At 63.1% G+C, this 12,623-nt stretch overlaps 1 protein-coding gene across 4 annotated transcripts; it reads right to left on the reverse strand.

Moving 5' to 3' along the window:
- Window positions 1-139: 139 nt before the first annotated feature.
- On the reverse strand, window positions 140-11,695 carry TONSL (tonsoku like, DNA repair protein). Of its 4 annotated transcripts, none has more exons than XM_063079554.1 (26): window positions 11,615-11,695; window positions 11,363-11,458; window positions 11,138-11,280; window positions 10,510-10,693; window positions 10,053-10,182; window positions 9,501-9,672; window positions 9,299-9,413; window positions 8,579-8,724; window positions 8,357-8,509; window positions 7,978-8,103; window positions 7,629-7,824; window positions 7,031-7,110; window positions 6,851-6,940; window positions 6,403-6,475; window positions 6,113-6,276; window positions 5,919-6,042; window positions 5,039-5,796; window positions 4,856-4,932; window positions 4,345-4,495; window positions 4,195-4,273; window positions 3,475-3,776; window positions 3,112-3,283; window positions 2,561-2,736; window positions 2,091-2,164; window positions 1,376-1,509; window positions 140-394 (listed from the first exon to the last, which is right to left on the reverse strand). In XM_063079554.1, the coding sequence occupies exons 1-26, from the start codon at window positions 11,637-11,639 to the stop codon at window positions 201-203; spliced, it is 4,134 nt and encodes a 1,377-aa protein (XP_062935624.1). In that variant the 5' UTR covers window positions 11,640-11,695; the 3' UTR covers window positions 140-200. The 4 variants fall into 4 exon arrangements, with proteins under 4 accessions (XP_062935624.1, XP_062935623.1, XP_062935625.1 ...); XM_063079553.1 differs by having other exon boundaries at window positions 4,345-4,498; XM_063079555.1 differs by lacking the exons at window positions 3,475-3,776; window positions 4,195-4,273 and having other exon boundaries at window positions 4,345-4,498.
- Window positions 11,696-12,623: the final 928 nt, after the last annotated feature.

Consider the following 12,623-nt stretch of genomic DNA (forward strand, 5'->3'; position numbering starts at 1 on the left):
CTCCGCCCAGGCCCCGCCCCGTCCCACCCAGAGGGTCCGCCTGCCGAGGTCTCGGTAGGGAGTTTCTGGGCAAAGGGGCAGCGGCACAGTGAAGCCCCGTCTTACACTGCCCACCTGCCTTCCAGGCATCCACGGGATGGAGACAGCAGCTTCGTTTATTAAGGGTTTGGGGTGGGGTGGAGTGGGGGGCAGCGCCGTGGTCAGAGGCGCCGGAAGAAGAGCCTGGGGCCCCGGTGCAGCGTGCACTCGCCGGGGCCAGGCTGGCCGGGCAGCCGCGGGTGCGGGGCGTCGCGGTCCTCGGCGCACAGGCGTCTGCTGCACAGCTGCAGCTCCCGTAGCTGCGTGGTGATCCTGTCCCAGAGGTCCCGGCCCAGGGGGCCTTGGATGGTGCAGCCTGCAGCGGGGCACAGGCCTCAGCCCTGCAAGACCCACGGGACTCCCAAACCCTTGTTCTTTCTCCCTACTAGCATGGCCCTTGGGAAGAAACACCTCCTCAGAGGGCCCCGGGCTGGAGCGATGTGCAGTGAGCAGAGCCCAGGAGAGGCCCTGAACACTCTCCAGGAAGAAGAGGCCTCTCTGCACAGCCAGTGGTCAGGCAGGAGAAAGGAGGGCTCAGACCAGTGCTGCGCTCATACCTCTTCTTCTGACAGTGTCCCCTTCTCAGTCTATGACTAAACTTCGATTGCCATCCAAACATGAGCATAAGGGGGCTGCTTGCAAATTGGTACACTGAAGGCCTGAATGGCTCAGAGCACTTAGCTGCCAAGAACCCAGGTGTGTGGGGAGTGGCCCCCGGCTGAGTGCAGGTCTCCCACCAGCCTGCCTTCAGGCACATCTTTCTGGAGGAGGCAGCCTGGCCCCATGGGGTGGGGGTTGAGGTACAGGAAGAACCCAGGGGCTCCCCTTGTGCACACCCACTTCCAGCCCTTGTCCCCTGGAGAGCAGAGCCTAGCATTCTGCTGCTGGACCTCAGCTGGTCGGCCAGTTCATAAAAGCACCTCCCCTGAGGTTGTTCTCCAGACAGCTCAGGTGGGGAACTGCCCTGGTGAGGCCAGAGTGAGGAAAACCTGAATCAGGCCACAGCCTGGCAGGTAGGGGTCAGAGAAGACCCTGCCAGAAGTGGGAGGGTCCCCTGGTGGCAGCTGTCACCACCCTGACCTTGGGCTCCCTCTTCTGGCCACTGAGAACGAGTAAGTCCCTATGGAAGGGTTCTGCCTGCCATGGTCTGCTCTGAGGGTCAGGTTGGATGGGCCAGAGGCAGCAACCCCCACACTCTCCCCACCCCATCATCTTAGGAGCTGAGCTGGTGCCCCTCTCCTGCCATACTGCACTGCCCCCCACCACACCAGCCTCATGGAGCCAGCCCAGCCCTCACCTGACAAGCCAAGGAAGCTGAGGCCTTGTGGCCGCTCCTGGAGGGTGGACAGGAGCTCCTCCAGGCTGGTGCGGCTGATCTCAGGGTTGGCTGACAGGTCCAGTGAGATGAGTGAAGGACAGAGAGGGAGACATCTGAGACAATGTGGGAAAAAGTGCAGGGGTCAGCTTCCAGAGAGGAGCCCTCACCCCATCACTAGGGAAAGCTACCCAGAGACACCCTCAGCTCTGGGAGCCACAGGCCAGGCCCAGCAAGCTCTCCCCAGACTGTCTCACAACCTTGTCACCCAGGTGGTTTGCAGACAAGGCTGGCAGGCACTGCCTAGGGGTCAGGACCATGAAGGCCAGCTCTGGGTGTGCATGGCCTGGCTTGGGCACCTCTTGATGTGGCTGAGAAGTAGCCAAAATCCCAGGGCAGGAAAGTGGTGGCACCTGTGTAGGTTGGTGCACAAAACCCACAGGGTAGCGAGAAAGGACACATCTGAGGGAAGATCTCTCAAGAGCAACAGGAGAGGAGTAAGAAATGTGAAGAGGGCGCATGCCAGCCGGGCCAGCCCTGGAGACCGGTGTCAGCTGGAAGGAGCCAGGCCTTGGGGCACCCTTGTGGGGAGGAGCTGGCACCAGCTCTGTAGCCCTTCCCGCCTGACCCAGCTTCGACCCTGGGCCTTGAGATCAGACCCTCTCAGGACAGCAAGCAGTGGGGGTGGGGGTGTTACCTGCTCAGGTCTCTCACCGCCTTGTCACCCAAGTGGTTTGCAGACAGGGTCAGGTGGGTCAGAGCACAGCCTTCCTGGACACAAGCAGAGGCCGGAGGGAGCCGAGCCTAGTGAGGCACCTGCCCTCCCCACACCCAGGAGGCCAGACACCTGAGGCTCCAAAAAGGAGTGGCATCTCCTCCACTTGGTGATCAGAAGATGCCTCTCCTACAGGTGAGAGCACTAGTGTGCCCCTGGGACCTGCCTGGGGGTAGGGAAGGCCACCCTGGGTCCCAGCTGTCCTTCCTGGCGGCCAGAAACTGTCTGAGGCAGCCAGCTGTACAGGAAGTGTCCCCATCTGTTCTTGCCTAACCCACAGTCCTCTCTCCAGAGCCCCTTCCAGCCCCGTGATGGCCTCAGGGGTGGAACCTTTGACCTTTGGTCTCTGAGGCCGAATGTTCTAGCTTGGTGGCCCCTTCCCCACCTCGTACCTTGGTCAGGTATCCGACCACGGGCTTCATGAGGCCTGAGTCACTCTTGCCAGCTGCCACAGAGGCGAGCTCTAGGTGGAGGAGAGTAGGAGCACGCAGGCTCTGCAGGGCCCTGGCCACCGTGGGGGTGCCCAGAGTGTTGTAGGACAGGGACAGGGTCTTCAAGTGCTCAGCATCTGCACCGGGGCCAGATCCTGTCAGTCCTATGCAGCCACCACACCCTGAACCTCCCAGAGTTCTGGGCCCAGAACCCTCATGACCCCTTTGGGGAAACTGTTATCCCTGAACTTTTGTGTGGGGAAACTGAGGTTTATAGGGCAAAGGCTCTTGGCCAAGTTCCCCCAGCTGGGGAAGGACAGGGCCAGACACCTGAGCCCAGCTTCCCCACCCCATGACTAGACAGTCCCTGGGCAGCTTGGCATGGGTCCTGGGCCAGGATGTCAGTGCATGGTTGGAGGGTGGGTCAGGGGGTGCCCAGGCTGCTTTGGCTCAAGGCCTCTGAGTCCCTCAATACCCTGGGGTCGGGGAGCAGACTGGCCTGGTTAGCTCACCTTGGAAGGCGCTACCCAGGGCTGCTTGGTGGCTCAGGAAGAAGCTGGGGCCAAAGCCACAGGCCTGAAGGCGCAGAGTGCTAAGTGAGGGGCAGGCCCGCAGGAGGGAGGCCAGGGCCTGGCCACAGCTGTCCCCCAGGGGGTTCATGCTTAAGTCCAGCTCTTCTAAGTTCTGTGGAAGACACAAACCAGGCACTGAGCTCCCAGACATGTGTGGGCGGGTTTCCCCTCAGAGGGTCTGGTTTCCTTGCCCAGAGCTTGTTTCAGAGCTGGGCACTGACCAGCAACCCAGACAACTGGCGACTAGCTGATTGGGAACACTGATGCCACCTGGTTGCTGGCCCTTGCTCCCCATGCTTCTACCTGCAAAGTGGCCTGGCCTGGGAGGCCTGTGGCCAGCTGGCGCAGGCCTTCAGAGCCCAGGTGATTGGAGGAGAGGTCGAGGAGGACCAGGTTGGGCATGGTACCCAGGGCAGCCAGCAGCTCGGCGGCACATCCATCCCCTAGCCGGTTCCCTGCTAGGCGCAGCTCCCGAAGTGCCGTGTGTAGCTTGAGTGCCCGCAGCAGGGGTGTGAGCTGGGCCTGGTGCAGGGCCAGGCAGCAGGCGCTGAACGAGGGGCCCATGCCCTGGCGATCCACAGCCTGCAGCACCTTTTGGTGCTCCCCTGGGGGGTGAGGAGGGGATGTCGGGTCACCTAGAGGGTGCCTACCCTTTCTGCACTCTTAATCCTGGGGGGCAAGCCAAGTGGCCCCTCCTCGCTAGCCTTGGGGTCCCCCACCCACAAACTGTGGGTCCAGTGTCATGTAACCCTGTGCGTCCAAGTGGACCTGTGGGGCCCTGACCTCCATTGCCCACCCCCATACCCAGTCCCTGAGACAGGTTTCCTGGAAACACCCCTGGCGGTTCAGCCCACACCACCCCTCAGGTGCAGGACACAGCCCCCTTCAGGAGTCAGGCTGGAGGAGGAGCACCCCTGCACCCAAGGCCTGCAAACCTACGAGTGACAGGGTTGGGCGAGTTGCATGCCAGCGGCCCCACCCAGGCCTCCTCACCCAGAAGCTGCAGCTCTCCCGAGCCCTCACCTTGCCCCAAGCTCTGGCAAGCCCTGCGGTAGCGCTCAGTCAGCGGGGGGAGATCCCACGAAGTTACTTCAGCCAACACCTGGAAAGCACCATTGGCAAGCAGTCCAGGGCGCCTTCCCAGGGTGCCCAGCTCTGGCTCCTGCTGCTCACCTCATCATTGCTCTGTAGCACATCAGGGATGGGGTCCTGGGGGGCCAGCAGCGCCCCCTCCTTCCGCAGGGTGAGCCTCGGCAGCAGCCCACAAGACTGGTAGTAGCGCTGGGCAGCCTGCTTGGCCAGCCAGGCCACGGCATGGGCCTCGCTGCTGGGGACCGACAGCACACTGAGCCATGGCCCTACCAGGCCCTACACACAGCCACGAGATGCCCTAAGGCCCTGCTGTCCTGGCTTAGGGCCCACAGCTCCCCCCTACACTGCCTCCCCCGTGGCTGGCCTCCTCCCATCCTGCAGCCCAGCATGCTATGGCTCCTTTGTCCATTCCTAGTGGCTGTGAGGCCTGGCTGCACCACTCTAGGGACCTCTACTTATGCTGTGCGCCCTCACCAAAGCCTGCCACGCACCCTGGGCTCAGTGGGGGTGGGCACCAAGTCAAAGGGAGCTCTTGTCACATATCCCTGACGTGCCAACATGTGTGTGGCAGGGTGGGCAGAGAAGACCTTACCTGTGTGGAACAGGGATGAGGAAAAGGTTATCCTGCACTCGAACCCGAACCCGGATCGGAGGAGGCAGGACTGGAGCCTGGCAGGTGGGGACAGTGGGGAGAGCCAAGTCAGGAGACTTGGAGGCTGCCACCCCACTGGCCCCGAGCCGGGGGACAAGCCCTGCCCCAGGCTCGCACACCCACCGAGGGCTGGCCTGCCACGGGATTCTCTCCACTGGGCCTCCCTGGGGGCTCTGCTGCCAGGCTGCTGTCTCCTGCTCTGACCAGCGTGTTCCAACTCTCAAGACGGGTCAGGAGGGTCTGCTGGGCCCGGGCCTGGGACCTGACGGGACGCTTCTCAGTGTCGGACCCTGAGCCATTGGGCCCGTCCCTACAGCCCTGGGGCCGGGGCTGGCGGCTGTCCTGGCGGCTGCGGGTCAGGGGTGCGTCGAGCTCCAGCCAGTCACCCACCAGGCACTCCTCCTCTGGGATGAGCGCTGCCTGCAAGGCAGGGGCTTCGCGCAAGCCCTGAAGTGGGCTGGGCCCAGGGTGGCGGCTCTGGGCACTGCCCACGCCTCGGATGGCTGTTCGGTAGGCCACCTGGCTGGCACTTGCTGTGGCTGCTACCCTGCTGCTGGCAGGGACAGGCGTCCGGGCCTCAGCCTGCTGGGCGGGGGCAGAGCGCCGAGGTCTCTTGTGGTGCGGCCGGGGGGTGCTCATGCTGCCCTCACTCTCTGAGCTGCTGCTGCTGCTGCTGCTGCTGCTGCTGGCTGGCCCATGCCTGCCCCTGCGAGGCCGAGCCACCGCCTGCCCTGAGGAGACCCTGGCTCGGGCCTGAGAGGACTCTGGGGGTGTGGGGGTGTGAGAGCAGGGCTCTCGGCATGGGCTCGAGGGAGGAGAGGTCTCAGGGTCAAACAGGAGACTACTGGGGACAGCCCGGGGAGCCTGGCAGTTCTGCAGAGCTGTGGGAGAGAGAACCTGTCATGAGATAGGGCCCAGTACCTCCTCCCCACCACCTATGCTGAAACATCCTTTGGGATCAGGCAAGGGGCAATATCCCCAGGGACGGAGCAGGTTCACTTGCCTGGACCTGAGGCGGCCGCCTGCAGCAGCCTTTCCATGGCTCCAGCCTTCTGTCGCGTTTCACAGTCCAGGTCCCTGAAGTATAGCTTCACCCACTGCTGCAGTGTCTCTAGTGGGCTGTGGCCCTGTGTGGCACCCAGCTGAGCAAGCAGCCCCATCCCACAGCCCTCCCCAGCCAGCTCTCCCCAGGCTCACCTTCCTAGTCCGTAGAGTGACGGATGCCCCCCGCTCAATGAGCAGCTCGGCCACCTCAAAGTGGCCACAGTTAAGGGCATCATGCAGGGGGGTGATGCCCTCGCAGCCCTGGCCACCTGGGTCGTCCACTGCAGCTCCCTGGTCCAGCAGGAAGCGGACGATCTCTGTGGGCCGGGGGACATGAACCCAGCTCCCAGTGCCCTGCTTGGTGCCCCTTCTCACCCCACAGGCCCGCTCCATCCTGTGCCAGGCTGCCTGGCGGCTGTGGTTGGGGCGGATCCCTTGCTCACCCAGATGCCCATAGTTGCAGGCCTCATGCAGGGGCGTCCAGCCGCAGTAGTCCCGAGGGTTCAGGGGGTGGCCCTGTGATCAAGGACAGAAAGAAGCCTGTCCCTGTGTGCCTGTAGCCCAACCCTGGAGAGGAGGGCCCAGTCTCCATGGATCCATCCCTCGGCCTGGCCCTCTCCTCCTCTGGCCAAGGTCTTCCAGTGAGGGAGATGCCTCTCCACCCCAAGCAGCCATGCCACAGCCTACCCTCTGGCCTCGAGCCTGCCCTGTCACTGTGTGAAGAGACAGTGTGCCCGGCTGAGGGCCTGAGGCAGGAGAAGGGGTACCCCAGCTTGGCCTAGCCGACCGACTCAGCCACAGCCTGGTGCTGTGCCGTGCTGGGAGGAAGCCGAGTTAGAGAGATCAGGGATACCCAACCCAAACCTATAGCTCCCCCCTGCCAGGGCCCACCTGCCGCACAAGGTCCTGGACACGGCGCAGCTGCCCTTCGATGCAGGCTCGGTGCAGCAGGGTCTCCCCCAGGTCGTTCCGCCGGTTCCACTGCAGGGACAGCCGTCCCCAGAAGGGGCAGAGGCATGAGGGGCTGGGCAGGGCAGCAGAGTGGCAGGGAGGGCAGCCGTCGCCTCTTACCTTGTTCATCTTCCGCCGCCCCAGGCAGCCCCGCAGCTCCTCGTCCTCGACGCAATGGGATGGGCTGTCTGCATCCTCCCCTGGAAGAGAGCCGAGCCAGAACCCCAAGTGAAGGCCCTGCCCCGCTGCAGGACCCAGGGGTGGGAAGGCCGCCCACTCCCTCATGTCTGCCTCTGCACAGCTGCTGGGCTGGCTCTGGAGGGCTTCGGGGATGTGCACGGCTCCCACACGTGGCAGACAAGGTCCCGTCTCACCTCCCGTGGACGGCACATGTGCCTGTAACAGCCCATCTTCCCAAGCTCCGACCCCGTGCTGCCTCCCCTGCTGACACCTACTCGGCTTACAACCACAGTCTCCTCCAAGAAGTCCTATAGGCCTGCCCCAGCCCCTGCATGCGGCCACCTCCTCTGTCCACTTCCATGGAAGCACTGGTCACCCTGCTTGCCCACAGCCGTCCCCAACCCACATCCCCTATCACGAGCCCTGAGTAAGCCCCATGAGAGCACAGCACCCTCCATCACCAGCCCAGCCCAGGGAGAAAGCACCAGGTGTAGCCAGCACAGCGGCCACAGCAGCCATGGCAGCATCCGGCTCTCACCACTGTCTGAGAGCTCCACCTCGCTGGCCTCCAGGGCCTCACTGGCTGCTGCTGCTGCCGCCGCCTCTGCCTCTGCCTCCTCCTCCTCCTCCTCATCTTCGGCCACACTTAGCTCCCGTAGTTTGGTTTCAGTGCCAGGGGCCTCTTCAGGCTGCAGCCTCAGCTGCACAGCATGGAGGTGCTGCAAGACCTGCCTCTGAGGAGCAGAGGGGACGTCTAGCACAGGGCCAGGGTGGGACAAGCAGGGCTGGGGCGAAGGTGATTTGGGGAGAGATGGAGACATGGAAAAAGGGGGTGCAAGGCAGCTGAGCTTGCTGGGGATCAGCATGGGTGGGGCAGGCTCTTGCACCTGCAGCAGGGGCTGCTGGGCCTGCTGGGCACAGCTGAGAGCCTTCTGGAAACATGATGCCAGTACTTCATAGGCATCGCCAGCCTCCTCACGGGACAGTGCAATGTTGAACCAAGTCTTGGCCTCCTGGAGCAGGAGAGAGGATAAGGTTGGTGGCTGCTGCCCACACGTCCTGCTGGCCACAGCCATGGCCTGGCTCCCCCTGCTGCCCGCAAAAAATGGGAACATCTGCCTTGGCTCTGAGCCCCATCTCCCAACTACTGGAGGCTGACAGTTCTAGGAAAGCACCGCCCACCCAATGGGACATCCATCCAACGGCAGTCCTGAGTCAGGGCTGGGGACAAGCACGCGCCCTGGGAGGGGAGCAAGGGCACAGCACCTCCAGGGCACCACCGTTGCACAGTCTCAGTTCCTCTTCATAGTGCTGCACGGCCCGGCGGTGGTCCTTCATGTCTCCCAGTGTGGTGGCCAGGGACACGTGGATGATGGCCAGCTCAGGCCCTGGTCTGTTCAGCAGCTCTGCCAAACACAGCTGGGGAGCCAGCACCAGTGAGCCGCAGGCCACCACTCTCTCCTCCCACCCCAGCCACAGGCTACACACCTGCTTCTGGTAAGCCTCAGCCGCCTTGGGGAAGTCACCAGCCTTGGAGAACAGGTCCCCCAGCTGCTCACAGATGGCCATGGCGCCCTGAGGGTCACTGCCCTCAGCCTCCTCCAGCTGCTGCTGCAGCCAGACCACTGCCAACACTGCCAGAAAGAGTCTTGAGGGAGGCAGCAGCATAGCACGGGGCCCTGACCCCGGCTCTGCTACCTGTTAGCCGTGTGCCGTTAGGTGGACCATCTGCCTCCACCTGCCTGTTGGCAAAAGTAGGAGAATCTATCTCCTAGGATTGTCTGGAGAACTAGAAGGAGACACTCAACAACTTGGAACAGAGCCTGGCTTGAAGCTCTGACCACTGCCAGCCACTGTTGACTGTCACATGGTCAGTGCTCCTGGCCCACACATATGCCACCTGCTCTCCCACCCGCTGGGGTGAGGGAATGACTATGTCGACCACGGTGCTGGCTCCTGAGCAAAGGCCCAGCCAGTCTCCCGATCATTGTTCAGTGCCCCCTGACAGGCTGTGCTACGGGCTCAAAGAAGAACAAGGGTCTCCTCCCGACAGGAAGTGGGGAGACCTGCACCTCTTTCTGGAAGAGGCCCAATGCTGAAGCTGTCTCCTTCTCAAGGACTCATGCTCAGGCGCCTTCTGCCAAGAGAGAAGAGCCCTCCCCACCCCTTCTGGGGGGTTGACCCCCTCAGGCCCCCATCCAGGCTCACCATGCTTAAGGCTCTGGCAGACTGCAGCCCTCTGCAAAGGCTTCTGGGAGCCCAGCCTGTAGGCCTTCTTCAGGGCTCGTTTGGCAGCTGAAAAATCCCCTAGGTCTTGGAGGACCTGGTGAGCAAAGAAGGCGAGGCTTGCAGACCCCCCAGCATCCAAGCCCAACCAGGGCCTGAGCCCAGAGACAGGGGGAGCAGGTACCTGCGAGACCACCACACAGCACTCGCTCTCCAGGAACCGCTTCTTCATGATGCGCGCACACTCCCGGGCCCCCTCCAGGCAGCGAATGGCCTGAGAGTGCTGCCCTCCACGCCAGTGGATGGTGCCCAGGTTGTAGCGGGCACGGAACAGATCCTCATAGAGGTGGTTCTGCCTGTGGGGGTGACAGGTGCTCAAAGTCCCCAGGACACTCTGGTTTTGGAACAGTAGACAGTGGGTAGTGAAGAGCTCAAGACGGCTGCTAATGTGTAGAGAGCGTTCAGCCAGTTACAGCTACCGATGCCACACGGATTCCAGCCCTGCCATGCTACGTTTTCAGGGCCCAAACCAAACCTGCCTGCCCCCTGCCCATAGCACAGACGTTAGGAGCCTCTCTGCTCATGGAAAATTGACTGGGTGATGGGGAGAGTGAGGGCTGCATGAGGTCCAGCCAGGCTGCCCTCTCTGGAGGATCCTGGGAGTGACATGTCCCCCAGCAACTTCCTCCAGGAATGGGGGGCTCTGCTCCCGCCTGGGGCAGGGTTGGGGTCTTACTCAGCGAGGAAGATGCTCTTCTTGAAGTAGTTGTTGCACAAGGCCATCTGCTGCAGGCTCTCAAAGGTGAGGCCCAGGTTTAGGTACAGCCGGGTCCTCATCTCACTCAGCTCTCGCTGGGCCAGTGTCCCTGGAAGGTGCCCCCTCCAGACACTTAGCTGCCTCGTCCCCATGTGAGATTTCCAGATCTGGCCCTGTTAGGCCCTGTCCAGCCTCTCCCCTCCCACCCCCCACCCTCTGTGGGTGCCAGGAGTCCTGCTGCACAGAGTACAGAGGAAATAAAGGCCAAATGATTGTTAGATTCAGGGCCATGAGGAGCATGGGCCCTGCACTCTCCACACACAGGTGCCTTGCAAAGGAAGGCCCTGGGAGGCAGAACCCACCAAGCTTGCTGGGCAGGCAGTGGGGCAGTTCAGGAGGTAGGGAGTGTGGAGGGGCCAGGCCCGAGGGCACCCACCCTCCAGCTTCTCATCCACGATAGTCAAACTCTTCTCAAAAGCAGCCTGCGCCTGCAGCAAGGCTTCCCTCGACTGGCAGTGGTCATAGATATCCAGGTGGGTGCGGCCAATGGTGGCCCAGGCCCTCTGCAGCTCAGTGTGGTTGGACAGGGAACCCGCCAGCTCCAGGTAGCGGTGCTGATGCTGGGAGTGGAGAGAAATCCCTGCTGTGAGCTGACCCCACCTCAAGCAAACCCTGTGTGTCCCAACTTCAGGGGATCCTACGCCTGCCCAGGAGAGCCTCCCTTCTCCCCAAAACCCCTACGTAGCAGGCCAAGGCCAGGCCACACACGCCCCATCTCTTCTGTGGTGACAGACACTCCACACTGCAACCAGGCAACGTTGTCACAGAGACAGAAGGGCTGGGAGTCAGCTGGGGAGTTGCAGCCCCGCCCCCAGCAGCCAGGGTCGGGAGGGCTCTGTGCGGACAGTGGATCTCGATCCCCCGCAACACAGCCGAAGTGACACGTTCATTAATGACTTCTGGTGCCAGGAAAGACTGTGGGGCCCGCATCTAAGGGCCGCACAAATGCAAGCCCACGGCTGGGGTGTGGCTAATGGGATGCGGCCCTTCCTCCGCGCCCGCACCTGCAGGGCAGCCTCGTAGTCCTGCATCTCCGCCAGACGCTCTCCGATCTTGCGGTGGGCCACGGCGCAGCCCAGGGCGTCGCCCGCGCTCTCCAGCAGCTGCCGCTCCTGCCGGTGCTCCGCCAGGGCCTCTGCGTAGCGGCCTGCGCGGGCCCGCCCAGCACGCATAAGCCCTGCCCGCCCGCCCGCCGCCCGCCGCCCGCCCGCCCGCCACGCAGCGCTCACCATGGCCGGCCAGGAGCTCGCCGAGCTGGTGGCACACGGCGGCCTCCTCGCGCAGCTGCCCGCTCCTCTGGGCCCGGGCTCTGGCCTTGCTCAGCTCTACAGGGGGCCAGGGGCGAGCGCTGAGCCTGTGCCCGGGAGGGCCCCAGGGCCCAGCCAGGACCCCGCACTCTGGCTCCGGTCCCCCGCGCTCCGGGCCCCCGCGTCCCTGGCCACCAGTCCCCTTGCCCCGGACCCAAGCCCCAAGGGACTCACGGCGAAGCTCACGCTCGAGGCTCATGTTCGGGCCGTCGCCGTCGCCGCCGCCGCCGCGATCCGGACTTCCCGCGTTGCCCCCGCGGCCCCACCCCCGCCGCGTCGGCCCCGCCCGTCCCCGCGCATGCCCGGCCCCGCCCCCGGAGGCGCGGCGCCGCAGAGCCTTCTGGGAAGTGTGGTCCCCCGCTCCGAGGCATCCTGGGAGTTGTGGTCTGGCCGGAGAAGGGGCGGTGCAGAGGCGGCGAGGGGCGGGCCGAGCGGTGGGCGCCTGCGGGGTCGGGGTCCGCCCGTCCTCCTCTCCGCCCGTCAGCTCTGGCCAAGGAGCGCCTGGCGGGGACCCCGTTCCTCCTAGCAGGCGACGGGGACGCGGGTGGGCTTGGGGTGGGGTCTGCTGGGCTCCATCCCCCGTGCTGCCAGCGTCCACCTGCCCCCTTCATACAGATGTCCTGTAACGCTGTCGCCTAATTTCTGTTGAAATTAAAGCACAGACACACACAAAATCTACTGCACGTGCAGTTTTCGAAAAGGACACCACACCTTCACACAGGAGGAAACCGAAGTGATTTGTAATAAAATACACCTGAGCATTTGGGTACGCGGGCATAAGGGGTCAGACGCTTTCCTCTTCCACAGACCTACACAGCCACGTCACATCTAGAGACTCAAAACCCCGGGGCTGTTGCGCAGGAGGGGAAATGTGTTTTCCAAAAAGAACAAAGTAGTTTCCTCGATGTATACGCCAATTGTAGTCCTGGAAAATTCAGTAAACGTTCGTTCATTAAAACTGTAAAACCTTTGTGTTGAGAGGTGAAAGGGAGTTAGGATCTTAGGCACAGTTCTCATCTGCATGAGTGTCTGACATATGTCTGGAACCCTGTGACTTGGGGCACCCAGGTCCCAGCTGGGTGCAGAGTCCAACTGAGGAGGCCCAAGAGGAGTGCAAGATGGACAGGTTAATTTTCTGTTGTAATCGAAACAGACCCCATGGGGTAAAACTCTCAGCCACTAC

Source organism: Cynocephalus volans, chromosome 15 (genome assembly GCF_027409185.1).
Source record: "Cynocephalus volans isolate mCynVol1 chromosome 15, mCynVol1.pri, whole genome shotgun sequence".
Classification (NCBI taxonomy): domain Eukaryota; kingdom Metazoa; phylum Chordata; class Mammalia; order Dermoptera; family Cynocephalidae; genus Cynocephalus; species Cynocephalus volans.

Bases quoted from the DNA above. Each gene is read 5' to 3' on its own strand.
- TONSL (XM_063079553.1), bottom strand. From the start codon at position 11,639: ATGAGCCTCGAGCGTGAGCTTCGCC. The intron at 2,165-2,560 runs GTACGAGGTGGG...GCTTGTGTCCAG, and splicing joins TGGTCGGATACCTGACCAAG to GAAGGCTGTGCTCTGACCCA. The intron at 1,510-2,090 runs GTAACACCCCCA...ACATTGTCTCAG, and splicing joins GCGGTGAGAGACCTGAGCAG to ATGTCTCCCTCTCTGTCCTT.